Here is a 26,536-nt window from a genome sequence, read left to right on the forward strand (position 1 = left end):
TGAAAATCAGTTATTGTGACAGCATTTAAACTGATGAAAGTGTGAGATGAAGTGATCTATGCAGCCTACACAAAAATGTTGCTGAAAGAAGACTAAAGCTTGTAAAGCAAACTCTACGCGTGACATATGGATGAATTCTTGGTTCGTTGTTGATATGGGGGAGGGGACCAAACAGCGAGGTCATTGGTCCCATCAGATTCGAGAAGGGTGGGAAGATATTAACGAGGTACTGAATATTGGATTATTATCTTCTGTGCTGAAAGAAAGTATTCTGTGCAAAATGTGTTCAAGTGTAGGAGTGGGACTAGAGATAACAAAGCACTATGGTTTAGCTTGTGAGATCAAGATAATCTGTGCATGTTGCAAGTATCAAGTGACTTTCTACAATTCACATGCCAGTCTCTTTGGTGAAAATGGACGATCTAGAGTGTTTGATGTGAATGTTTGACTTGTGTATGGTCTTCGATCCATTGGAAAAGGGTCTGCTGCTGGTAAACTGTTTTGTGGTATTATGAACTTGCAATCGCCTCCAAGCAAATTTGGGTACTACTGTGAACTGGTGGGATCCTCTGCTGAAGATGTGGCTTCGAAAACCATGAAGGAAGCAGTGGAGGAATCTGTAGAAATGAACGGTGGTTCTCGGGATTTGGTAGTGGCATTAGATGGTTCCTGGCAAAAGAGGGGTCATAAATCTCTGAATGGGGTTGTAACTGCTACTTGTGGTGATAGTGCAAAAGTGATAGATGTTGCAATATTATCAAAACATTGTAGGTGCAAAAATAAAATCAAAGGAGAGCACAGTGGAACCTGTGAGGCATATTTTAGTGGATCAAGTGGAGCAATGGAAGTGGATGGAGTGAAACAAATTTTTGAACGTTCAGTTCCCAGATACAACGTTAGGTACAAATACTACCTTGGGGATGATGACTTCAAAGGTTTCAAGACTACAGAGGAACTGAAACCATATGGAAATGAATTTGTAGTTGAAAAGTTGGAATGCACTGGGCATGTGCAAAAGCACGGCTTCGAAGGCTCAAACAAACTTTGGGTTCAAGTAAGTTCAGTGATGGAAAGACAATAGGAGGGAGAGGCAGGCTTACTGATGAGGTGATTGAACGTCTACAGAGATACTATGGGTATGCTATAAGGCAAAATACTAGTAATGTTAGTGACATGCGAAAAGCAGTGTGGGCATTGTTCCTTCATACTGCCTCTTCCAATGAATACCCTCTACACAGCCTGTGCCCAAAAGATTCCTGGTGCAAATATAATGCAAAAAAGGACTATGATCACAAACATGGTTTGCCAGCAGCTGTGATAAATGCAATAAAACCAATTTTTCATGACTTAGCACAGCCAGAATTGTTACACAAATGTCTACACGGAAAGACGCAGAATCCTAATGAGAGCATAAACAATTTGATTTGGAAAGTGATTGCTAAAAGGGTGTTTGTAAGCGTAAAAACACTGCACTTTGGCATTTGTGATGCAATAGCAACCTACAACCAAGGGAACAGTGTGAAGTGTGAAGTTCTGAAGGCACTAGGATTTACAGCTGGGGTGAACACTGTACGAGCACTAAGAAATATTGACAGAGAAAGGATAAGAGGAGCAGAAAGAAGAGAAAGGCATATGAAGTATGATGGAACAACAGGACAGAAAAGAAGACAGAAGAGGAAGCTTTTGGAGGATGAAGAAGAAGACCCTGATAATCCATCCTATAGTGCAGGAATGTATTGAGAAACTTTGATAGCCATTTCCCATAAATTAGAATTTTTCGAATATAAGGAACATTTTCTCAAAATCCACTCAAGCTAGAGAGATGAAATTTTTACACAGCACTCCTAGTGATCAACCTTACATTGTAACACAGCCATTTGGCAATATGTTCAGTAGTTTCATTTCAGTTTAATTATAAAGCAATTATTTGTAAAAAAAAAATTGGGTCATTAATAAAAAAAATAATTGGAAGGAAACTAGAAAAGATACTCCAAAATCCCTCTGTCATAACTGCAGTACTAAACCACTCTATACATAAAAAAAAAATTCAAATTTTTCTATTTGGTACTTTATTCATAAATGTTCCTCAAACTTAGTGATTTTAACGTGGGCAGCATAGGCACCTCTGGCTCTCCTTAAATGCATTTTCATCAGTTGCAGCTGCAAGCAGGTAGACTACGGAATTACATTTATGGGAGACTATATTTCTCTGAATTCATTCTCCTAAGAGACAATGACAGTTAAGGGAAAAAAATATACAAATGTATGCAGCCAAGAAACTGATTTGCAACTCTATTGATAATTGTGACAATACCAAGTTTGTACTGGTAATGGATACCTTCCCAGCACTTCTAATAGTCACTCGTTTTTGGAAACTGCTTCGGCAGTTTGATTGTATTCACCACTCATGTATCTTCCTTAAAAGTACAATATTGAATTAGATGCTGTCATACTCTATGATTTTGGTACCTTTGTTGCATCACTTGCTTGAAAATGTTATTGATATTATTCAAGTTTATGTTAAAATGAACATTTGAGATGACAATAATATTTCTTTATTGAGCGGTTTCAGCTTATATACAAGTCATCTTCAGTTATGGCAGGTGCTGACAGCTCCTTGGATCTCTGGTACCATGACTGTACGTCATCCGAGGGCAGTCAGCACTTGCTCGTATGCATGCACACACACACACACACACACACACACACACACACACACACACACAAATATCTGAAGATGGCTTGTGTAAGTCAAAACCGGTCAATAAAGAAATATTATTGTGATCTTGACTGTTCATTTTAATATAAATATAACAACAGGTCAGTGTCCTCCATAGACTATGTCGGCAAAATTTATTATTAAAGTTTAGCATCCTCTAAATTTGGGCTTAAATAATGTATTCCCTATCAAAGTTATTGTATTAATTAATCTGCCTGATATTTCATTATTAGAGTTACTTTTGCTGTCAGGCAGATCTTTTTTGGAACTGGCTGGATTGTTACCATTTCCTTTCCTCTTTTTAAAGGCGTCATCAGAGATCAAGACCATCCATTTCACATGCACGGTTATCATTTCCATGTGGTTGCTATGGAACCTCTAGAAGAAGAAGAAGAAGGACCTGTGACAGTTGGTCGTGTAAAAGAAATGAATGACAATGGCGCAATACACAAGAATCTTGAAACAGCACCTCTTAAAGATACTATATCTGTTCCAATGAGAGGTTATACAGTCATTAGATTCATAGCAGACAATCCAGGTAAGACCACTTTTTTCCTTTTTTTCCCTAAAACAGTATGCATATATTATATAAGTCTTGTGACACATAGGCTGTTAACAGTAAGATTATCCAATAAAATTCATCCTATTTCTTTTGAGTAACACATAATGTTCTTAATGAATATTATTATTCTACATAATTTTGAATGACAAGTTCTTTATGTGACACTACACAATAAGGGAACTTTATCTTGGCTGAAAAGCCCATTCCTAGAGTGAATAGTTAGGAGTAAATGCAATAATTCATTGACAGACTCACAGAAAAGAATGAAGACTTCACTGGCTTTCAAATCATGTGCACCCCCCCCCCCCCCTCTCTCTCTCTCTCTCTCTCTCTCTCTCTCTGTCTCCCTCTCTCTCTCTCTCTCTCTCTCTCTCTCTCTCTCTCTCTCTCTCTCTCTCTCCCTCACACACACACACACACACACACACACACACACACACACAGAGAGAGCTACATTGTGCTGGCTGAATATATAATGCCAGGACTGCATTACGGCAGGTTGATTGTGATGAGGGGTTGTGCTGGGTGGAGTGGGCAAGGGGAGAAAGGAGGCAGGAAGTGAAAGGGGGTTTGGAAAAGTGTGTCTCACAGGTTGGAGGGAGGCTACTAGTGTACAAGATAGGAATGTGGGAGAGAGAAGCAGCAGGTGGTTAGGATAGGAATGCGACAAGAGGGAACTGCAGCCAGTGAATTCGTGCAACACACAATGACAATGATGTGGACAGTACATTGAAGGATGGTAAAACATTTAAAAACTGTTTGTAGCATAGCCTATCATATCAAAGATAAGAACCACTTATTTCAATAGTTCTCATCCATCCTCACCCATTACCACTTAGATCACTGGTCATCACTATTGACATCACCTCCATATACATCAACATCCCCAATGCCCATGACCTTGCTGCTATTGAACACTATTGTCTTGATGTCCTTCTAACTCCAAGACCACTGTCTCATTCCTTATATATCTAACTAATAACATACTCACACAAAATTACTTTTCCTTTGAGGGGAAGATATATAAACAAATCTCACCATATGGGCTGGTTACCCGTTGAGCATGCAACTGCAGTGATGATTATTGCCCTGCCCAGTATGCTGAATGCCTTCACAGACAGGTATTATCTCCCAAATACAGTCCGCTGACAGATTTACCCTGCCATATCCTCACACATCCCAAATCCTGCCATCAATCTCAAGAAGCAGCTGAGAAGGATCACCCCCCCCCCCCCCCCCAAAAAAAAAAAAATAAAAGTGACCCAGTGTCATTATAGACTGGGGCAACTGACTGATGTCTATTGCGTGGGCTTAGACTGTCCTGAAAATAGTGGATATCCTGTCCATAATCCTTCCTACACCTCATGAAGTGGTATTCTGCCACCCATCCAGCCTACAAAGTATTTCAGGTCATACCTAAGCCACTCCCACTTCCAGCCCCTTGCCACATTGCTCACATCCCTTGTATCATTGAGTTACTTAGTTGTTTGAAGTTCCTCAGGAGCACACACAGAATGGCAGTTTCATAATCTGAAATTACTTTTATTGGCAGTTATTCAGTCTAATGATGAATTCAATTCCCTTGTGTTAAACTTTAAACAATTTCACATTTATTCATATTAGACATTTTCATTCAAATGATGACCAGTCTCTATGAATTAAAAGTTCTTTAAGTGTCATTCCTCTGGCAAATATGCTGCAGATTATTTTTTCTCCCCAATTCTGCTCAGTACCTCAAACATGCATGATCTGCCCACTTCATTTCCAGCCTTCTTCTGTAGCAACACATTTCTGAAGCATATATTTTCTTCTTGTCTGAACTGCTTATCATCCATATTTCACTTCTGTACAAGGCTAGATTTCAGGCAAATACCTCCAGAAAAGATTTCCTAACACTTAAATTTACACTCAATGGTAACAAGTTTCTGTTCTTCAGAAATGCTTTTTTTGCCATTGTCTGTCTACATTTTATATTCTCTCTACTTTGGCCATCATCGGTTATTTTACTGCCCATACACCAGTTCTCATCTACTTCTTTTAGTTCTCACTTTCTAATCTAATTCCCTCAGCATCACATTATTTACTTAGACTAGATTCCATTAGCCTTGTTTTGCTTTTGTTAATGTTCATCTTACAGCCTCCATTCAAGACACTGTCCAGTCCATTCAAGTGCACTTCTAAGTTCTTTGCTGTCTCTGGCAGAATAACCATGTCATCAACAAATGCAAAGTTTTAATTTCTTCTCCCTGAACTTTAATTTACTTTCCAAATTTCTCCTTGCTTCCCTTCATAGCTTGCTCAATGTACAGACTGAATAACATTGGGGACAGGCTACAACACTGTGTCACTCCCTCCTCAACCACTGCTTCCCTTTCACATCCTTTGACTCTCATAACTGCCATCTGCTTGTAAATAGCCTTTTCTCCCTGTATTTTAAACCTGCTGGCTTCAGAAATTTGAAGAGTGTATTCCAGCCAACATTGTCAAAAGCTTTTTGCAATTTACAAATGCTACAAGTGTAGATTTCTCTTTCCTTACTGTATAATCTGAGATCTGTCATAGTACCAGTACTGCCTCATGTGTTCCAACATTTCTCCAAAACTAAAACTAATGTTCCCTAAGGTTGACTTCCAAGAGTTTTTCTGTACTTATGTAAATAATTCATGTCAGTATTTTGCAACCTGACCTATTAAACTGATAGTTCTGTATTATTAACACCTGTCAGCACCTGCTTTCTTTGGAATTGGAATTATTAACTCTTTGTCTTTCCCTTGTCACATATATCTTGCAGACTGGGTGAAATAGTTCTGCTATGGCTGGCTCTCGCCAAGATACCAGCAGTAAGGGAACACTGTCAACTTTAGGGATTTGCTGCAGTTTAGGTCTTTCACTGCTCTGTCAAATTCTTCCCACAGTATCATGTCTCCCATCTCACCTTCAACTACTTCCTCTTCCATTTCTGTAATATTGCCTTCAAGTTCTTTTCCCTTTTATAGCTCCTCTATACACTCATTCTGTCTTTCAGCTTTCCCTTATTTGCTTAGTACTGGTTTTTCTAAGTTTTTGATCATCATTTTTTTGTTTTCCATCATTACTTAGTTGCTGCAGAATTTATGGAGATGTGTTCTGTCTATGCCACTAAATGAAAGGCAGTTTGCATTTTGCCATACGTGTTTTGCTTCTTTTACTTGTAAAGCATCTTCAGTGGCCTGTAATACATATTTCTTTTTAGATATATGATAAATGTATTACGTGGTAGTTACAGTATGTTACTATGCTACATTCTGTCATGTTCTTCTCATGTTTTTTAGATTAGAAACTTTTGTAGCACAAATATAGTGATGTTAAAATTATTGTTTGGTGTTACTTATGATTTGCAGTGTTGTTAGTCCATATGTGTGGTACTAGAGATGTGTTCATTCAGTCCTCATGCTCCAGCTGGCTGATTTACAATGTTTTTTCACCCACATTTATTATAACACATCACTTGCACTTTTTCATGAGTACTTGATATTCATATAGCTGCTTCTCTTTTTTTCCAAAGCCCTCTTTAATGTTCCTATAGGTGGTATCTATTTTTCCATAGTTATACATACTTTTATAGACTTACATTTGTCCTATAGCCACTTATTTTAACACTGTCGTAATCTGTTTCTACTGTGTTAAAATAATCCACTGATGACAGTTTTTATACAATTAATCCTACAATGTATTGTGTTCCCGTGTGCTCTAATGTGCCACAGGACTGAAAGAGCTGTTGAATGTAGTAAACATTAACATCAGTCATCTTAAACATGACTTTGCTTCTTGTGTGTATAGCTGATTGGCATCAGCTTGTATTACCTTTTATTAGCTCTATAATAATATTACACACGTCTGTAACCTCGAGGATAACTTCTGTAAACTCCAGATGATGTTCTCATTAACATAATACATAACATAAACCTTTTGGCCAATCAGCTTTGTGTACTAGCAGTAAAGATTCTTGATTCTGATTTAAAGGTTCTTCTCATGTTTTGTGAAAAAATATCACGATTTTCATGCCCAAGTTGTATTTCTCTTTGCTAGTACTTAACTATGATTATATTATGGCTCTGTCTTCCAGAAACATTTACATGAGAAGAGTTACAATGGACTCTTGAAATCTCAGAGATAAAAGACACTGTGCTCTGGTCCCTATGAATGCTATTGGCAAAAAGACATACATGTAACCTCTAAAGAGAGATATTCAGATACATGCTGTATTACATGTGATGCAACTGAGTGAAAAGTACAGCCTTCACATCAGTCACATCATGTATGATGAACCCCATCTTCTGTCTCTATTAAATTCAGCAACATACGCGTTGCGCATTGTTTCTTCTTATAGAAACATGGAAACCATGAAGTCAGCGTATTATGGTTACTTTCATGCATTTGGAATTATATTTTGGGGAAATCAGCCACTGGCTAAAAAAGTACTGTGTGTACAAAAAAGAGCCATAAGGATCATGTGTGGAGTCCATCCTAGAGCCACATGCAGGAATCTTTTTAAGAAGCTTGAAATACTTACGTCCACTGCACAATTATTCTCGTTGATGTGCTTCATAAGGAAAGAAAAATCCATCTTTAAGCTAAATATTGCATATCACAGTCACAATACTAGAAGGAAACATGATATCCACTATGAACAGCCAAATCTAAGTATGGTGCAGAATGGAGTCTATTTCAGTGGCTGTAAGATTTTTAATGCCCTCCTTTCAAGAATTAAGTGTTTGGTAGATGATGATCTCCTGTTTAAAAAAACCTTAAGGCAGTTCCTATTGCAAGGATCATTTTATACATTAGAAGAGTTCCTGAACTACAGTGTTTAAAATTTCTTGTATTGTAAATTGCAATTGTATGCCCAAATTTGTATTTGTAATACTGAATATTTTTATTGTAAACATATATTTTGCAATATTTATTTCTCTGTAACACTTATTATTTTGTAATCTTTATCTATCTCTAAAATGTATGTTTATAGTGGGACCTAAGTTACTGTTTACTGTTTTTTGTTTTGTAATCTCTATCTATCTCTAAAATGTATTTTTTTGTAGTGGGACCTAAGTTACTGTTTACTGTGTTTATTTTGTTTTTTGTATTACCATAAATTCTGGCCATAAGCTTGTAAAATTGACACGTTCCATATCCTGTGATAGTGTCACACATGGATCACCAGAACAAGAGATAAATAAATAAATAAAAAATACTAATTATTCATAATCTGCATTTTATACATTTAATAGCTTTTTCACCTAGGATTGACACATAAGAAAAAGGGAGAGAGTTCAGTCATAGAGAATTTATTTTCCTCTTCATTCTTAAATGTGTACCATAATTTATCTTGTTCCTCTTTCCTGTCTGTCTTTTGAGGTGACAGTTTTTTTTACAAAAATTCCTGAATTTGAAGTTTTCTAAAATTTTTAACCATGTCTGCCCACTAGCATTCTATAGTTGTTCCTATTTCAATTATTTATAAATAATGCTCTTCCAGTGTTCCAGTTATTAAACATTCCTGTTTGTACAAGTTACACAGAGATGTCTTGTGGAATGCAACATAAGTTGTCAAAGTGAAAACAATATTCTTGTTGACAGGGCAGCCATAAATAAGCATCAAATCATGTGGAATTTGATGAAATCTTGGGTTTCTAATAACCAAGACCGAACTATTAGTACCGACAAGCATAAATTTTTGGAAGGATAACGAAATGTGTTATAATGGACATCTATCAAAGGAAGAGGTGTGTCACCTATAAACCTACATGTCATAGTAAAGAGCAAATAAAGGGCAGATAGGCTTCTGAGACCATAGGATTTAATACTGAGACAGGTTACTGAATATTTATTTAAGTGCTGCAAACATTAAATCAAATATTTGCTGTCGCAGTTCTTGCATTGCCATTACTCATCCAATGAAAGAGGCACTAAAATGGAGCTTAACACTGACTACAGATGAATGAATATTAATTAATAAGAAAGTCAGAAAACTTTCTCACGAGTCTTTAGAGTGAAATTTATCTTCTGGATGCAAAGAAAAAAAGGACAAAAAGTGGAAGGATACCAATTATTAGAATAGATACCATATGAAAAAAGAGACACAATAAAAATTATATCAAAAGGAAAACAAGAGGATAAAAACAGAAACATTGTGTCAGAACTTAACATTCAATGATAAAAAAATTTAGAAGAAAAGCGCTTATTTGGGAAAAATTTTTAGAAGCAAAAAAAAAAATTCCATCCAAGGAAATAATGTAGTAGACAAAAACAAAAGTAGGTAAAAAGTAATATGTAAATGTGCAGAAAGACTTAAAATAATAACCAAAGACCAGAATGACATAAGTGGTTATACAAAACATAGCACCTTATGATGTTGACTTTAAAAAGAGGTCATTATTATTTAAGTGTTGTTTTAATTAGCTACATTAATAGTTTACAATTTAATAGCTACAGAAGTTTAATTTTAGTGTATCTGCAGCTGCAATAATATTAACATATTTGTATGTGAAAGCAAAACCATACTCTATATACATACAGATCATAAACCAATAACTTTTGCTTTTAGTACATACAAAGACAGCTGCTCCTCAATTCAGCCCCAACAGCTGGAGCTCATCAGACAATTCACAACAGGTTTGAGGTACATTAGAGGAGCTGTGATCATAGCAGCCAATATTTACTTATTTATTTTTTTGGCATTGGAGCCATCAAACATACTGTGGATTATGAGCAACTCACCAAAGCACACGCTACCCACAGCCGATTGCAGGACTATTTGCAAAACAGCTCTACAGGACTGCAAATTTAGCACATATGGTCAGCAGGGGCAAAAGTTCTGATTTGCTGTGATGTGTGTCAAGCCAGACCAACCCCTTTTACACCTGACGGCCTCCACAAGATGTTGTCTGATAGTGTGCATAAATTGACCCACCCTGCCCCATGTATATGAGCATAAAATTGATAAATTCATTTGGCCCAGCATTAAAAAAGGATTGCCACAAATGGGCAAGGGAGAACATATTGTGCCAGCAATGGGACACGGGCACCCATGTGCAGAAGTAGGTCAGACAGTTTCCGAACACACCAGACCGATTCTCACACATACATCTAGATATCACATGACCACTGCCCCTCTCTGAAAGATATCACTGCTTACTGACTGACATTGAAAGGTATGCTCAGTGAGATGAAGCAGCACCAGTTGCAGACATAACAGCAGAAATGGTAGACAAAGGCTTTTCATCTGCACAAATACCGTGGTTCGGGTACCTGTCACATGTCACCATGGATCAAGGACTGCAATTTGACTCAGCCTGTTCCATGAGTTATACAATCTGTGCGGATTTTGGTATCATTGAACCACCAGTTACCATGCATTTGAGTAATGGGATTGTGGAGTGGTTGTGCAGAACTTTAAAGGCTGCACTCATGTACCATAAAAACAGATGGACCTCCACACTGCCTATGATTTTGTGGAGCCTATGAACTGCATGTGGAGATGTTGTAGGGAGAGGCTTTACATTTACCAACAGAGTAGTTTTTTTTTTCATGGCCTGGACTGGAAGCTACAAATTTACCATATTTGCTTCGACAAGTGTAGAGCCGAATTGCAAAGTTACAACCCTTCCAGCATCATGGCATGGAGATAATGATATTTTCATCCACAAAGAATTGCAAACATGCTCACATGTAATTCTGTGGGCAGGTGTGTACGCCCCCTTTGCAATCAACACGCACTGGGCCACACAAAGTGTCACAATGAGATGAGCCTACATTGTGCATGAAATGTGATGGTAAGTAGAGGCAGTGTCATTCAAATGAGGGAAACTGGCTTATATCCTCACATCAGACGATGGGATAGACACAGGATCAGACAGAACCGGCACCTGCTTCATCAGTACAGGGAGCATCAGTACAGGGCGCAGAAGATTAGCAAGCAGGGGAAACACAGCTAATGCCACTCCAGACAAGACACCGGGGACTCCAGCAAATCCCGCCAGGGCAGGGCAATGAGAGCATTTCAAATACCTACACATTCTGGGGACTCCACTTGAGAGCAGGAGGGCTGTGTTGAAATTGCCACTAGAAAAGATTTGTGTAAGCTATGGTACAGAGACCATTTTTATGTTATGTTTGCTCTTTGCAATTTTTGATTATCCTTTGTTTATTACTGCTGACAGTTATAATTTATTTTCAAGGGAAAAAGTCATTGTAGAGTAGTAGTGTGACAGCTTAATTGCCACTTAAAACAACATGCAAGAGAGCTACAAGATAAAATGTTTCTCTGAAGTCACTCTCACTTAAAGAGGGAGAAGGTCAGAATGTCTTACTTGAAAAGGACATACCTGCCACAGATATCTTGGCAAGATGGCGGCGGTGGTGGAAAGTGAATTTGTGAGTTCCAAAAATAAATGCTCGGTAAACGAAGAAAAGTGTTCGTCTTGCAATAATTTCGGTTTGTATTGTGATCAGCTATGTGTGGCGTGCTATATTGTCGCAAAAGTAGTAGAAAGAAGCACTTTTAGAGCAGAAAAATGTGATAGAAAAATTGCGCGTGCGACTAGCTTGTCAATTCATGAAGTTCCGCCGATCTCGAGGGTATGCCATTGTCAGAAGCGTGCTGTAAAAAGTATAATGTGCGTGAATTGCAGAACTGTGTACCATTTTAACTGTGTAAACATCAATCCCAATTTAAAGACGTGGCTTTGTTCGCAATGTATCAATGCAAATCTTGCTCTCAGTATACACAAAAGAGACAGGAAAGACGACGTAATTGCAGTGCTTTTAAGTGAAATGCGCGCTTTACATACCAGATGTGAGGAACTAGAGAAGAAAAACAGCCAATATGAGAAACGCTTATACAATGATGAGACTCATCTCCAGACTACTTAAGTTGTACTGACTGTGAGAACTTACATTCAGATGCAAACACCGCAGCTGTAGAAAAATCTGAAGTGAACAATTTAGCACAAGAAAAGTGTAAGAAGTCGCAGATGTTTGGTAAAAGTGAAGAAATAGTTATTTACTCTGACAGTCATGAACGAAATCTCTCAGAAATATTTCGTTTGAACTCAATGTGAAAGCATGTGGCTTTGTTAAACCTGGGGCACCCATGAAGGAAGTTATCAAAAGTATCGACCAGGAATATTTAGAAAACAAAAACAAAAGTATTGTGTTGATTGGGGGAGCCAATGATGTCTATAGAAATGAAGTAGCATCTGCTATCGGTAACCTGAAGCAAGTTTTACATTCTGCAAGAGAGAACATCGTGATTGTAACTGGAATACCTCACAGACACGATCTGATGCCTACTTCCTGCGTAAATTTCGAAATTAAAAGGGCAAACAGGCAGTTCCACAAGATCTGCAAAATGTACCCAAATGCACATTTTCTTAGTGTGGACTTTCTTCAAAGGTGCAACTACAGAAAACATGGAATGCATCTGAACAGAAGTTGCAAGATAACAGTCTTCACAATACAGCCATCCCAATGATGTATCCAAAAACAGACGAGCAGTTATCAGTATCAGTTGATTACCACTTCAAAAGCAATGGTACTGTAAATACAACTCCTGCTAACATGCCAACAGAGAGAACAGTGACAGAAGCAGTAGGTCTACCTGAAAAGATGAAGTCAACAAAAGCTACATTAACAGGAGCATCAGTCCCAGCAATGACAGAATCATCCGGGCAGCCAATAGTATCACCAGCAACCACAAATGAGAAGACAACTACAACAGATAGAATGGTGTCAATGATTTTTTATGTGCAGGCTTGAAGAAGAAAAAGTCAATACCCTAAACAGTGTCAAATGTTTACTACCACATGACTTTAGGCAGACTCCTCTGGATTCTCAGTCAAGAAATAACAGCACTGACAAAATAAAGAAGATAGGGTTATCAATTTTTCATCAAAATGTGAGAAGCCTCCCTAACAAAATAGACCAATTGCTTATCAACATTAATGAGAAAGACTGTATAAATAATGCCCAGATATTGTGCTTCACTGAGCACCATGCTACTAGCAACTGCATCATGCCCTTTTTATCAAGTTACAACTTAGCAACCCAATACTGTAGAGTAAATAAAGAAATGGGGGGAGTGGCAATATATGTTAAGGAAAATTTTGATTACAAAGTAATTGACGTTACAAAATACTGTATGGACCAACATTTTGAAGCATGTGCTACTGAAATAAAAACTAATCTGAACTCATTAATAGTCCTGGCTGTTTACAGGGCACCATCAGGAAATATAAAAATGTTTTTTAGTCTCATGGAGCAGATATTGTCAGCTTTATTTTCAAAAACAAAGGATATTGTAGCCTTAGGTGATTTTAATGTAGACTGTCTGACTGATAATAACAATAGAAGTAACTTCCAGAATGTGATGTCCACTTATAATCTGAATTCAGTAATCAATTTTCCCACTAGAATCACACCAGATTCCCAAACTATGATAGACAATGTATTTTTAAATGTAACTAGATACCAGAACATTAATGTAAACCAGGTTATAAATGGTCTCACAGACCATGATGGTCAATTAATCACTCTTTACAGCGTTAACAATATTGTTAAACTATCTCCGCAGTGGAAATGTGTAAGAATAATGAACAAAGAGGCAAAAGAATCCTTCAACTGTAAGTTGCAGCTAACTGGTCCTTTATTTACAACAGGGATAATGCTAATGACAAATTTAACTATTTTATAAATGATTTTTCTGCCCTTTTCGAAGAATCTTTTCCAAAGAAATGAGTCAAAAATATTAATCCAAATTCCGTAAGTAAGCCTTATATCACAGAAGGTATTAAACAGTCATGCAGGACTAAGAGAGAAATTTATGCTAAAATCAGAACAACTAATGATATACAAAAATGGATCATTATAGATTGTCGATAAATCTAATAATAAAATGAAAACAATTTGAAACATTATAAAAAGTGAGACAAAGACAAAAACAAGTGACACAGATGACCTAAAAATCAAGCATGGGGGTAACTTAATAGAAAATCAAAAAAGTGTGGCTGAAATTTTTACCAAACATTTCCTGTTAGTAACCCAACAAATTGGCTGTAGGCCGTCTGTTGAGGAAGCTATGACTTTATGTCAGGATGCATACTCCAACATAATACCAGAAATGTACATTAATCCTATCACTGTAGAGGAAATTCAAACAGTCATCTGGTCTTTAAAGTGTAAGAACTCAGCAGGAGTAGATAATATATCCAATAGTTATCCAATAGTTTATTGGAATTTTCATGTATATGGATTAGTGATATTCTGTGCCATATTTTTGATGCATCATTTCAACAAGGCATTTTTCCTGAAAGACTCAAGTGTGCCATTGTGAAGCCCCTACACAAGAAGGGTGATAGAGCTGAGCTCACTAACTACCACCCTATTTCACTGTTAACAGCCTTCTCTAATATTCTAGAAAAATTAATGCACAATAAAATTACTGAACACCTCATAATGAACAGACTTATCAACAAGAGCCAGTTTGGCTTTCAGAGGGGCTGTTCAACTGAGGATGCAGTGTATGCACTTACAAATGAAGTACTTGAATGTCTAAATGAAAAAAATGATAGGAATTGGTGTTTTCTGTGACTTATCAAAGGCATTTGATTGTGTAGATCACCACATTCTCAGGCAGAAAGCCAAACTGTGGAAATAAGGGGTGTCTCAGGTAACTGGCTGCAATCTTATCTTCAGGAAAGAAAACAGAAAGTAATTTTAAACAGCTCAGATGAGTCAACGGATACCTCCGCTCAGTTTGAATGGACTTCTATTAGTTGTGGTGTGCCTCAAGGCTCAATTCTGGGGCCACTGTTGTTTCTGATGTTTATAAATGATTTACCATTGTGTGCAAGCCTGCCTTGCAAATTTACTCTTTTTGCTGACGATACCACCATCTTCATGAGTGGAAAATCAGATTTTAATTTCGAGGAGTCAGTTAAAGTCAGGAGGATAAGAGTGGAGAAACTTCAGGATAAGGAAATCAGGCACAAGTACATAACAGCGATCTCAGAAAGGTACCAGGTAGTTGAGTGTAGTCAATTACAGTCATTGGAAAAGGAATGGACAAGGTACAGGGACACAGTACTAGAAGTGGCTAAAGAATGTCTTGGAACAGTAGTGTGTAAAAGTAGGATGAAGCAAACAGCTTGGTGGAATGATACAGTCAAGGCAGCCTGTAAGAGGAAAAAGAAGGCGTATCAAAAATGGCTACAAACCAGAACCCAGGTAGACAGAGAAAGTTACGTTGAAGAAAGAAACAAAGCCAAACAGATAATTGCAGCATCCAAGAAGAAATCGTGGGAAGACTTTGGAAACAGGTTGGAGACTATGGGTCAAGCTGCTGGAAAACCATTCTGGAGTGTAATTAGCAGTCTTCGAAAGGGAGGTAAGAAGGAAATGACAAGTATTTTGGACAGGTCAGGAAAACTGCTGGTGAATCCTGTGGATGCCTTGGGCAGATGGAGGGAATATTTTGAAGAGTTGCTCAATGTAGGTGAAAATGCGATCAGTAATGTTTCAGATTTCGAGGTAGAAGGGGTAGGAATGATGATGGAAATAGGATCACATTTGAGGAAGTGGAAAAAATGGTCAATAGATTGCAGTGCAATAAAGCGGCTGGGGTGGATGAAATTAAGTCGGAACTCATCAAATACAGTGGAATGTCAGGTCTTAAATGGCTACACAGGATAATTGAAATGGCCTGGGAGTCGGGACAGGTTCCATCAGATTGGACAAAAGCAGTAATCACACCAATCTTTAAACATGGAAACAGAAAAGATTGTAACAACTATAGAGGTATCTCTTTAATCAGCGTTGTGGGTAAAATCTTCTCAGGTATTGTTGAAAGGAAAGTGCGAGTATTAGTTGAGGACCAGTTGGATGAAAATCAGTGTGGGTTTAGGCCTCTTAGAGGTTGTCAGGACCAGATCTTTAGCTTATGGCAAATAATGGAGAAATGTTATGAGTGGAACAGGGAATTGTATCTATGCTTTATAGATCTAGAAAAGGCATATGACCGGGTTCCTGGGAGGAAGTTATTGTCTGTTCTACAGGATTATGGAATAGGAGGCAAACTTTTGTAAGCAATTAAAGGTCTTTACATGGATAGTCAGGCAGCAGTTAGAGTTGACGGTAAATTGAGATCATGGTTCAGAGTAGTTTCAGGGGTAAGACAAGGCTGCAACATGTCTCCACTGTTGTTCGTATTATTTATGGATCATATGTTGAAAACAATAGACTGGCTGGGTGAGATTAAGATATGTGAACACAAAATAAGCAGTTTTGCATATGCGGATGACTTAGTTGTGATGGCAGATTCGATTGAAAGTTTGCAAAGTAATATTTCAGAGCTAGATCAGAAATGTAAGGACTATGGTATGAAGATTAGCATCTCCAAAACGAAAGTAATGTCAGTGGGAAAGAAATATAAACGGATTGAGTGCCAAATAGGAGGAACAAAGTTAGAACAGGTGGATGGTTTCAAGTACACTCCTGGAAATTGAAATAAGAACACTGTGAATTCATTGTCCCAGGAAGGGGAAACTTTATTGACACATTCCTGGGGTCAGATACATCACATGATCACACTGACAGAACCACAGGCACATAGACACAGGCAACAGAGCATGCACAATGTCGGCACTAGTACAGTGTATATCCACCTTTCGCAGCAATGCAGGCTGCTATTCTCCCATGGAGACGATCGTAGAGATGCTGGATGTAGTCCTGTGGAACAGCTTGCCATGCCATTTCCACCTGGCGCCTCAGTTGGACCAGCGTTCGTGCTGGACGTGCAGACCGCGTGAGACGACGCTTCATCCAGTCCCAAACATGCTCAATGGGGGACAGATCCGGAGATCTTGCTGGCCAGGGTAGTTGACTTACACCTTCTAGAGCACGTTGGGTGGCACGGGATACATGCGGACGTGCATTGTCCTGTTGGAACAGCAAGTTCCCTTGCCGGTCTAGGAATGGTAGAACGATGGGTTCGATGACGGTTTGGATGTACCGTGCACTATTCAGTGTCCCCTCGACGATCACCAGTGGTGTACGGCCAGTGTAGGAGATCGCTCCCCACACCATGATGCCGGGTGTTGGCCCTGTGTGCCTCGGTCGTATGCAGTCCTGATTGTGGCGCTCACCTGCACGGCGCCAAACACGCATACGACCATCATTGGCACCAAGGCAGAAGCGACTCTCATCGCTGAAGACGACACGTCTCCATTCGTCCCTCCATTCACGCCTGTCGCGACACCACTGGAGGCGGGCTGCACGATGTTGGGGCGTGAGCGGAAGACGGCCTAACGGTGTGCGGGACCGTAGCCCAGCTTCATGGAAACGGTTGCGAATGGTCCTCGCCGATACCCCAGGAGCAACAGTGTCCCTAATTTGCTGGGAAGTGGCGGTGCGGTCCCCTACGGCACTGCGTAGGATCCTACGGTCTTGGCGTGCATCCGTGCGTCGCTGCGGTCCGGTCCCAAGTCGACGGGCACGTGCACCTTCCGCCGACCACTGGCGACAACATCGATGTACTGTGGAGACCTCACGCCCCACGTGTAGAGCAATTCGGCGGTACGTCCACCCGGCCTCCCGCATGCCCACTATACGCCCTCGCTCAAAGTCCGTCAACTGCACATACGGTTCACGTCCACGCTGTCGCGGCATGCTACCAGTGTTAAAGACTGCGATGGAGCTCCGTATGCCACGGCAAACTGGCTGACACTGACGGCGGCGGTGCACAAATGCTGCGCAGCTAGCGCCATTCGACGGCCAACACCGCGGTTCCTGGTGTGTCCGCTGTGCCGTGCGTGTGATCATTGCTTGTACAGCCCTCTCGCAGTGTCCGGAGCAAGTATGGTGGGTCTGACACACCAGTGTCAATGTGTTCTTTTTTCCATTTCCAGGAGTGTACTTAGGATGCATATTCTCACAGGATGGCAACATAGTGAAAGAACTGGAAGCGAGGTGTAGCAAAGCTAATGCAGCGAGCGCTCAGCTACGATCTACTCTCTTCTACAAGAAGGAAGTTAGTACCAAGACTAAGCTATCTGTGCACCGTTCAATCTTTCGACCAACTTTGTTGTACGGGAGCGAAAGCTGGGTGGATTCAGGTTACCTTATCAACAAAGTTGAGGTTACGGATATGAAAGTAACTAGGATGATTGCAGGTACTAGTAGATGGGAACAATGGCAGGAGGGTGTCCACAATGAGGAAATCAAAGAAAAACTGGGAATGAACTCTATAGATGTAGCAGTCAGGGCGAACAGGCTTAGATGGTGGGGTCATGTTACACGCATGGGAGAAGCAAGGTTACCCAAGAGACTCATGGATTCAGCAGTAGAGGGTAGGATGAGTTGGGGCAGACCGAGGAGAAGGTACCTGGATTCGGTTAAGAATGATTTTGAAGTAATAGGTTTAACATCAGAAGAGGCACCAATGTTAGCACTGAATAGGGGATCATGGAGGAACTGTATAAGGGGGGCTATGCTCCAGACTGAACGCTGAAAGGCATAATCAGTCTTAAATGATGATGATGATGATGATGATGAGTTAAAAACATACTCTCTGAAGTGATTAACTGGTTCAGTGTTAATGGTCTCTCTCTAAACTCAAGTAGGACAAATTTTATCCAGTTCCATACAAAAACAAAAAAAGTGAGAGAAATAAATGTAACATGTGGAAATCAACCAATAGAAAGAATGGATGTGTTTAAATTTCTTGGAGTACATATTGATAGCAAAATGAAATGGTCCTTCCATATACAACAGACCCTAAAAAAATTGAGCTCGGCTATGTATGCTATCAGAATGATGTCTTCCATTGGAGATTTAACGACTATTAAGTCCACGTACTATGAGTATTTTCACTCCATTGTGTGTTACGGAATTATCTTCTGGGGAAATTTAGCTTTGGCAAAGAAAATTTTTGTGGCCCATAAAAGGGCTATTAGAATTATGTGCAGAGTACCCTCTAGGACATCATGCTGTAACCTTTTGAAAAAGCTGCAAATAATGACCACTGTATCCCAGTACATGTATTCGCTGATGTGTTTTGTAATTAAGAACCCTGCACAATTTCCATCAAATAGGAACTATCACAAATATAATACAAGAGGGAAAGAAAGTCCTCATTGTGAACTTAAGAACCTGACAGTTGTTCTCCCTGACCTGTTTAAGAGAAAATGAATCTCTTTTTAAAAGCAAAACTAAAGGAATATTTGTTAAATATGTCTGTTTATACATTAGAAGAGTTTTATGATGCAAAAAGGGAAATAGCATTGAGATAGAATTCTCCATCTTGTTAACAAAGAAATGTGCTTGCAGTTTTTCTCCAAATTAAAACATGAAATTTTGTATTTACACTCAAAGAAATATGCTGTTATATGTACAATATCTGTTTTTCCTCTAAACTTTGCGTTAACTATATGCAGTTATGTAGAACATTTTTTATAAATTTAATGAAGACTGTTTTGTAACTTTTTGTATGTTTGTTGTTTTGTATGTTTGACTCGATCCACATCTCATGTGACGTGCTCACAATACCATATCTACGGAACATGAAATAAATAAATATTTCTTTTAGGATTACTAGTGTTGCTCTGAGAGTAGGTTTATGACATCATAAGGGCATCAGGGTTGTTCTTATCAGAATCGACAGCAAACCAATGCCGACAATGATATTTCAGGTATACATGTCGACGTTGCAAGCTGAAGATGAAGAGATAGAGAAAGTATATGAGGAGAATGTTGAAATTTTAATACAGTATGTAAAGGGAGATGAAAATGTAATAATCATGGGGGACTGGAATGCAGTTGTAGGGGAAGGACTAGAAGAAAATGTTACAGGAGAATATGGGCTTGGGACAAGGAATGAGAGAGGAGAAAGGCTAATTGAGTTCTGTAACAAATTTCAATTAGTAATAGTGAATACTCTCTTCAAGAATCACAAGAGGAGGAAGTATACTTGGGAAAGGCCACGTGACACAGAAAAATTTCAGTTAGATTACATCATGGTCAGACGAAATTTCGAAATCAGATACTGGATTTTAAGGCGTACTCAGATCACAATATAGTAGTGAAGAAGAGTAGTCTGAAGTCAGGAAGAGTCAATATGCAAAGAAGTGGGATATGAAAGTACTAAGGAATGACAAGATATGCTTGAAGTTCTCTAATGCTTTAGGTACAGCAGTAAGGAATAGCTCAGTAGGCAGTACAGTTGAAGAGGAATGATCTCTAATAAGGGCCATCACAGAAGTTGGAAAGAAAAACATAGGTACAAAGAAGATAACTGTGAAGAAACCATGGGTAACAGAAGAAATATTTCAGTTGATCAATGGAAGGAGGAAGTACAAAAATGTTCTGGCAAACTCGGGAATACAGAAATACAAGTCGCTGAGGAATGAATAAATAGGGAGTGCAGGGAACCTATGATGAAATGGCTGCATGAAAAATGTGAAGAAATCAAATAAGAAATGATGATCAGAACGACAGACTGAGCATACAGCAATGTAAAAACAGCCTTTGGTGACATTAAAACAAAGGTTGGTAACATTAAGAGTGCAACAGGAATTCCACTGCTAAATGCAGTGGAGAGAGCAGATAGATGGAAAGAATACATTGAAAGTGTCTATAAGGGGGAAGATTTGTCTGATGTGATGGAAGAAGAAATAGAAATCGATTTAGAAGAGATAAGGGATGCAGTATTAGAATTCAAAAGAGTTTTGGAGGACTTAACATCAAATAAGGCAAAAGGGATAGATAACATTCCATCATAATTTCTAAAATTATTGGGGGGGGGGGGGGGGGTGTCAACAAAACGACTATTTGCATTGGTGTGTAGAATGTATGTCTGGCAACATACCATCCGACTTTTGGAAAAATATCGTCCACACAATTCTGAAGACTGCAAGAGGTGGCAAGTGCAGAATTATCGCACTATTAGCTTAACAGCTCAAGCATCCAAGTTGCTGACAAGAATAATATACAGAAGAATGGAAAAGAAAACTGAGGATGTGCTAGATGGTGGCTTTAGAACAGGTAAAGGCAGCAGAGAGGCAATTCTGACATTGCAGTTGATAATGGAAGCAAGACTAAAGAAAAATCCAGACATGTTCATAGGATTAGTCATCCTGGAAAAAGCATTTGACAATCTAAAATGGTGCAAGATGTTCAAAATTCTGAGAAAAATAGGGGTAAGCTATAAGGAGAGATGGGTAATAAAAATATGTACAAGAGCCAAGAGGGAATAATAAGAGTGGGCGATCGATAACGAAGTGCTTGGATTAAAAAGGATGTAAGACAGGGATGTAGTCTTTCACCTCTACTGTTCAATATGTACATCAAAGAAGCAATGATCGACAAAATAAAAAAAAGGTTCGGTAGTGGAATTAAAATTTAAGGTGAAAGGATACCAATGATACGATTTGCTGATGACATTGCTATCCTTAGTGAAATTGAAGAAGAATTACATGATCTGCTGAATCAACTGATCAATCTAATGAGTACAGGATATGGGTTGAGAGTAAATCAAATAAAGACAAAAGTAACGAGAAGTACCAGAAATGAGAACAGCGAGAAACATAACACAAAGATTGATGGTAATAAAGTAGATGAAGTTACGAAATTCCGCTACTTCAGCAGTAAAATAACAAATGATGCACAGAGCAAGGAGGACATTAAAAGCACACTAGCAATGGCAAAAAGGGCATTCCTGGCCAAGAGAAGTCTACTAATATCAAACATAGGCCTTAGCTCGAGGAAGGATTTTCTAGGAATGCACGTCTAGAGCACAGCATTGTATGGTAGTGAAACATGGACTGTGGGAAAACCGGCACCGAAGAGGATTGAAGCATTTGAGATGTGATGCTACAGACGAATGTTGAAAATTAAGTGGACTGATAAGGTAAGGAATGAGGAAATTTTGCGCAGAATCAGAGAGAAAAGGAATGTTTGGAAAACACTGACAAGGAGAAGGGACAGGATGATCTGTTAAGACATCAGGGAATGATTTCCATCATGCTAGAGGCAGCTGAAGGGTGCAAAAACTGTAGAGGAAGACAGAGATTGGAATACATTCAGCAAATGATTGAGGATGTAGGTTGCGAGTGTTACTCTGAGATGAAGAGGTTGGCACAGGAGAGGAATTCGTGGCAGGCCGTATCAAAGCATCCAGAAGACTGATGACCCAAAACAAAGTTCCAGTTACAGTGATGGTCATACCCGTTGCTCTTTTGATTGTACAGCTGCTTCTTTGTATGTTACTCTGATGATTGTTATGTTGTAAGCCACCTTCAGAATATAATATTAGTCACAAAGTGTTGTGTCATACAGAGTATTTACAGTGAAGCACAGCAAGTAAATGCATGCTGTAAGCGAGAGGAAATACTCTGCGATTAATATTTAGTACACTATTCTGCAGAAAGAGGGATGAACTTCCGAACTGGCGTGATTTTTGGATATTCAAATGTTGTAGCACAGAAACTTTATTTTTCCTTATTTCTGTTTTCAGGATACTGGTTCTTTCACTGTCATATATCAAATCATGCAGAACTTGGTATGGGTGTAGTACTGAAAGTTGGTGGGCATGATGAGATGGTATCAATTCCATCAGATTTTCCTCAGTGTGGAAACTGGAAGTGGACTTACCATGAAGAAGCTGCTGGATCAAGATCCTATGGAAGCTTACTGGCATTGTTGCTTTGTTTGTCTCTCCTAGAAGTATATTACATAGGCATGGCATGATATTTTCTGTAGTTACTTTATTTCATTCTCATAAAAACTACCATTAGATGCAACTCTATTATTTCAGAAATTATTGTATACAATAAATTTAAAAATTCTTGAATTCTGTTTTTTAAATGCTATAAATATTACTCTAAACTCTGAGATATTTAAGATGCTCCACTATGTTACAAATTTAGGATGAAAATATGTTCTCTAAATGAAGCATTTTTATCATATGATGTCATGTTGCTAGGCAAAAAATTGCAGTTCTCTGAAGGGATCATCTGCTGAACAGAAAATAGATTGTTCTTGTGGCAAGTGATGATAGAAGTAAATGATTAAAGCTTTGAACCATTATAAGAATATGAGTATTTTATGAAACTACCTTTGAACACAAATTAAAATATCAGGATGAGACTGAAGAAATGAAGAAACTGACAACTAAATTGCTTCACCCACACAACCCCCCCCCCCTCCCCACACACACATATATATATATATACAGACTCTTCCAGGCCTCTGTCCACCAAAAGTATGCATCATATTTAAGTTGAACTTTATTTGCCATTGAATACACAGAGTGGAATAGACTCTCTGGCATTAAACAAGCTTTTTCTTCTCCCCGACAGGATTCTTACAAAAAAAAAAAAAAAAAAAAATATATATATATATATATATATATATATATATATATATATATATATAGGCAACTTTTACAAAGTATTTTTAAGCAAAAGGTCAATATTGCTCGTAACATGGAATTCATAGAATTGTTGTTTCAGTTACCAGCAATGGTCCATAGCTTTAAAAGTGCTGTTGTAGCGGCTTTGGCAATATCCATCTGAGCTATGCATTCATGTCAAATGAATTCGCAATTGTGAATAAGGACTACCATCAGCTGTAGAACGGAATAACGACGATGAAAGTTTTTTTTTTTTTTTTGTGGGACTCGAACCCAGATTCCGCACTTTTCACAAGCAGTCATCTTACCATTTGGTTAACTGTGCACGACTCACAGCCACACCCAACCTTCCATATATTGTCAAGCATGGGTCTGGCTGTGAGTCGTGCACGGATAGCCAAATTGTGAGGCAACCGATCGCAAAGCAGGATATTTGGCTTTGGGTCCCTGTCCAGCACAAATTTCATTGTCGTCATCCCACTCTACAGCTGATGGTAGTCCTTATTCATAACTGCGAATTCATTTGATGTGTTACGTAAGGGCTTTCGTTGCCGCAGTGCTTTTTGCACATGCATACATGTCCAAAGTGTAAAGAAATTTAATAATCTTTTCTTATTGATACATGTGTAGATAATTAATCGACTCTCATACCAAAGATGCAGCTGAAAAGTATTTAACACTGATGGGCAAAAGAAGATTTACGCTCTTCGTTTATTAGTTATAGTAATAGTTACCTTTCGTTGTTCTCTTGTCCAGGTGATAAGACGTATAAACGAAGTGCTCTGTAATTTCAAGAGAAATTGTGCTGAATAATGACGGCAACTTCTGAAACAATATGATTTTCTCATTTACGATACCAGGGATCCGAGCTCCTGTAACTCTGGAAGATTATTATGATTTTAATTTTGTATTGAGAATTTAGATGGAGGCAACGATCTTCACGACGGCGCTGCTCCAGAACAGAGGTACATGAATCTGTTCATCTCTTTCCCTTCGTGGTCGCCAGTCAGTTTAAATATTTAGGTCATACTTGCAGCGACATTCAGAACCTGCAATCTTTCATTTCACTTAATTATGAAGTCCGACTATTTTCTTTCTCAGATGAATAAATGCATTTTAACCATAATTATTTTTACCCAGGCTATGGGGAATTACAGTACTTTGAACGTACATGCCTCTATCACAAACGTAAGTTTGCAAACAACTGAGCGTTTACCAATGTAACTATACTTGTGCCCATTTCCCTGACAGTACGGTATTAATTCTTATTTTTAACCACTCACTCGCAAATGTACGGTCGCTCTTATTTTGTGTAGTCAGTTGGGTGCATTCCTTAATAACGTTACTTTTAATATTCAGTAGCTTAGTTTCCACAATTGACCTTTGCCTCTGTCGTAACGGCGCTTCACGCGAAACATTTATTTCGCGACATTCATACTATCTCTCATTTCAAAATTATGACGGTGGATGACCAAGTTTTCAACAATTTAACGAGGCGGTTACAATGGCGACTGAGTGCCATACTTTTGTTTCAGAAAAAATTAGTACAAATTTTAAGTTGAAATATTTAAGTAATTTTTTCCAGCTTGTGACTATAATCAATTGTTTGTTACATTTTACGCCAACTGCGTACGAGACAAAAAATTTACTACCGAAATGAGCTCATAAAATTGACAATTATTTATCCCAAAAATTTGGAAAAGAAGGAAGTTTTGGAACATTAAACCTACTACCAAGAAACCCGACCGCCAAAAGAATATACATACGGTAAGAGCAACAGCACTACTATGTTTTTGATTGATCGTAAATGTGGGATAGGATTGCCTTATTGCGAGACCCACAGCATAGCATGCATTTTTTTTTAAATTTCTTTTTTAGATATTTGTGTAGGTTTTTGTTAATGTATTATACGTGAATGTACCACAAGATGGCGGAAAATTTTTATTAGTTGCGTCCGGGATTCTGGATCGTCAGTCTGTTGTTTGAGCAGAGAGATATTTTACTGCATTAATTTAAACAGACATCACTACGTCATCTGTGATTTGTATATGTGATTCGAATTACTGCAATAGTGAAGCTTGGTTGTACATTGACTAACGTGTACAAATAACGACTGTGGAACTTAGGTCTCGAACTAACACGATGGTTAGTTCATCGGACGACGAATCTGTTGCTCAGCTTTAATAAATCCTGAGGTAGAAAATGTACACGATAGTGATACCACGGTCGCAGCGGCTAGTGGTACTGTTTTGCAAGTGGCAGGCGATTACATGCCTACACTAGAAACCATACCAGGCTCTGCACTTAACGCAGGTTCCAGCAGAGCCAAACTTATTAAAATGGTTCGAAGCTATGCAAACTGATCTGTTGACACAGTTTGGAAATCAGGTAACCACACAAATGACTACACAGATGAGCAATTTAGAAACTGATGTAAAGTATCTAACAGAAATTCAAAACAACCTGACAAAACAGATAACACAGTTAACACCCGAAGTGGCAGATCAGGTGATTGAAGTAATGTGGGAAGATTTAAATAATATGAATCAGGATGTAGACAAATTAAAATCAACAGTAAAACATATACCTGACCAAATAAGAAAACTAACTGAAGACTTTAATGCTATGCACTTACAACAAACAACACTTAACACAAGAATGGAGCAAGCTTTCACGCAAGTTAAAGAGGTAACTAAAAAACAGAAGGGGCAGTTTGATAAATTTTTGCAAGAGAAAGATATTCATATCAACCGCACTTTAGAAAAAGAATTACAGGAAGCTATAAATAACACAACGGAACAATTTACACCAAACA

At 38.5% G+C, this 26,536-nt stretch overlaps 1 protein-coding gene across 1 annotated transcript in view; it reads left to right on the forward strand.

Annotated features, from left to right (window-relative positions):
• Window positions 1–23,396, forward strand: part of LOC124595895 (laccase-like) — a 250,668-nt gene extending 227,272 nt beyond the window's left edge. The window contains exons 10-11 of the mRNA XM_047134802.1: window positions 3,027–3,257; window positions 22,825–23,396. Coding sequence (XP_046990758.1) covers window positions 3,027–3,257; window positions 22,825–23,057 — 464 coding nt within the window. The 3' untranslated portion in view covers window positions 23,058–23,396. The remainder of the gene's footprint in view (window positions 1–3,026; window positions 3,258–22,824) is intronic.
• Window positions 23,397–26,536: the final 3,140 nt, after the last annotated feature.

Source organism: Schistocerca americana, chromosome 2, assembly GCF_021461395.2.
Source record: "Schistocerca americana isolate TAMUIC-IGC-003095 chromosome 2, iqSchAmer2.1, whole genome shotgun sequence".
NCBI lineage: Eukaryota > Metazoa > Arthropoda > Insecta > Orthoptera > Acrididae > Schistocerca > Schistocerca americana.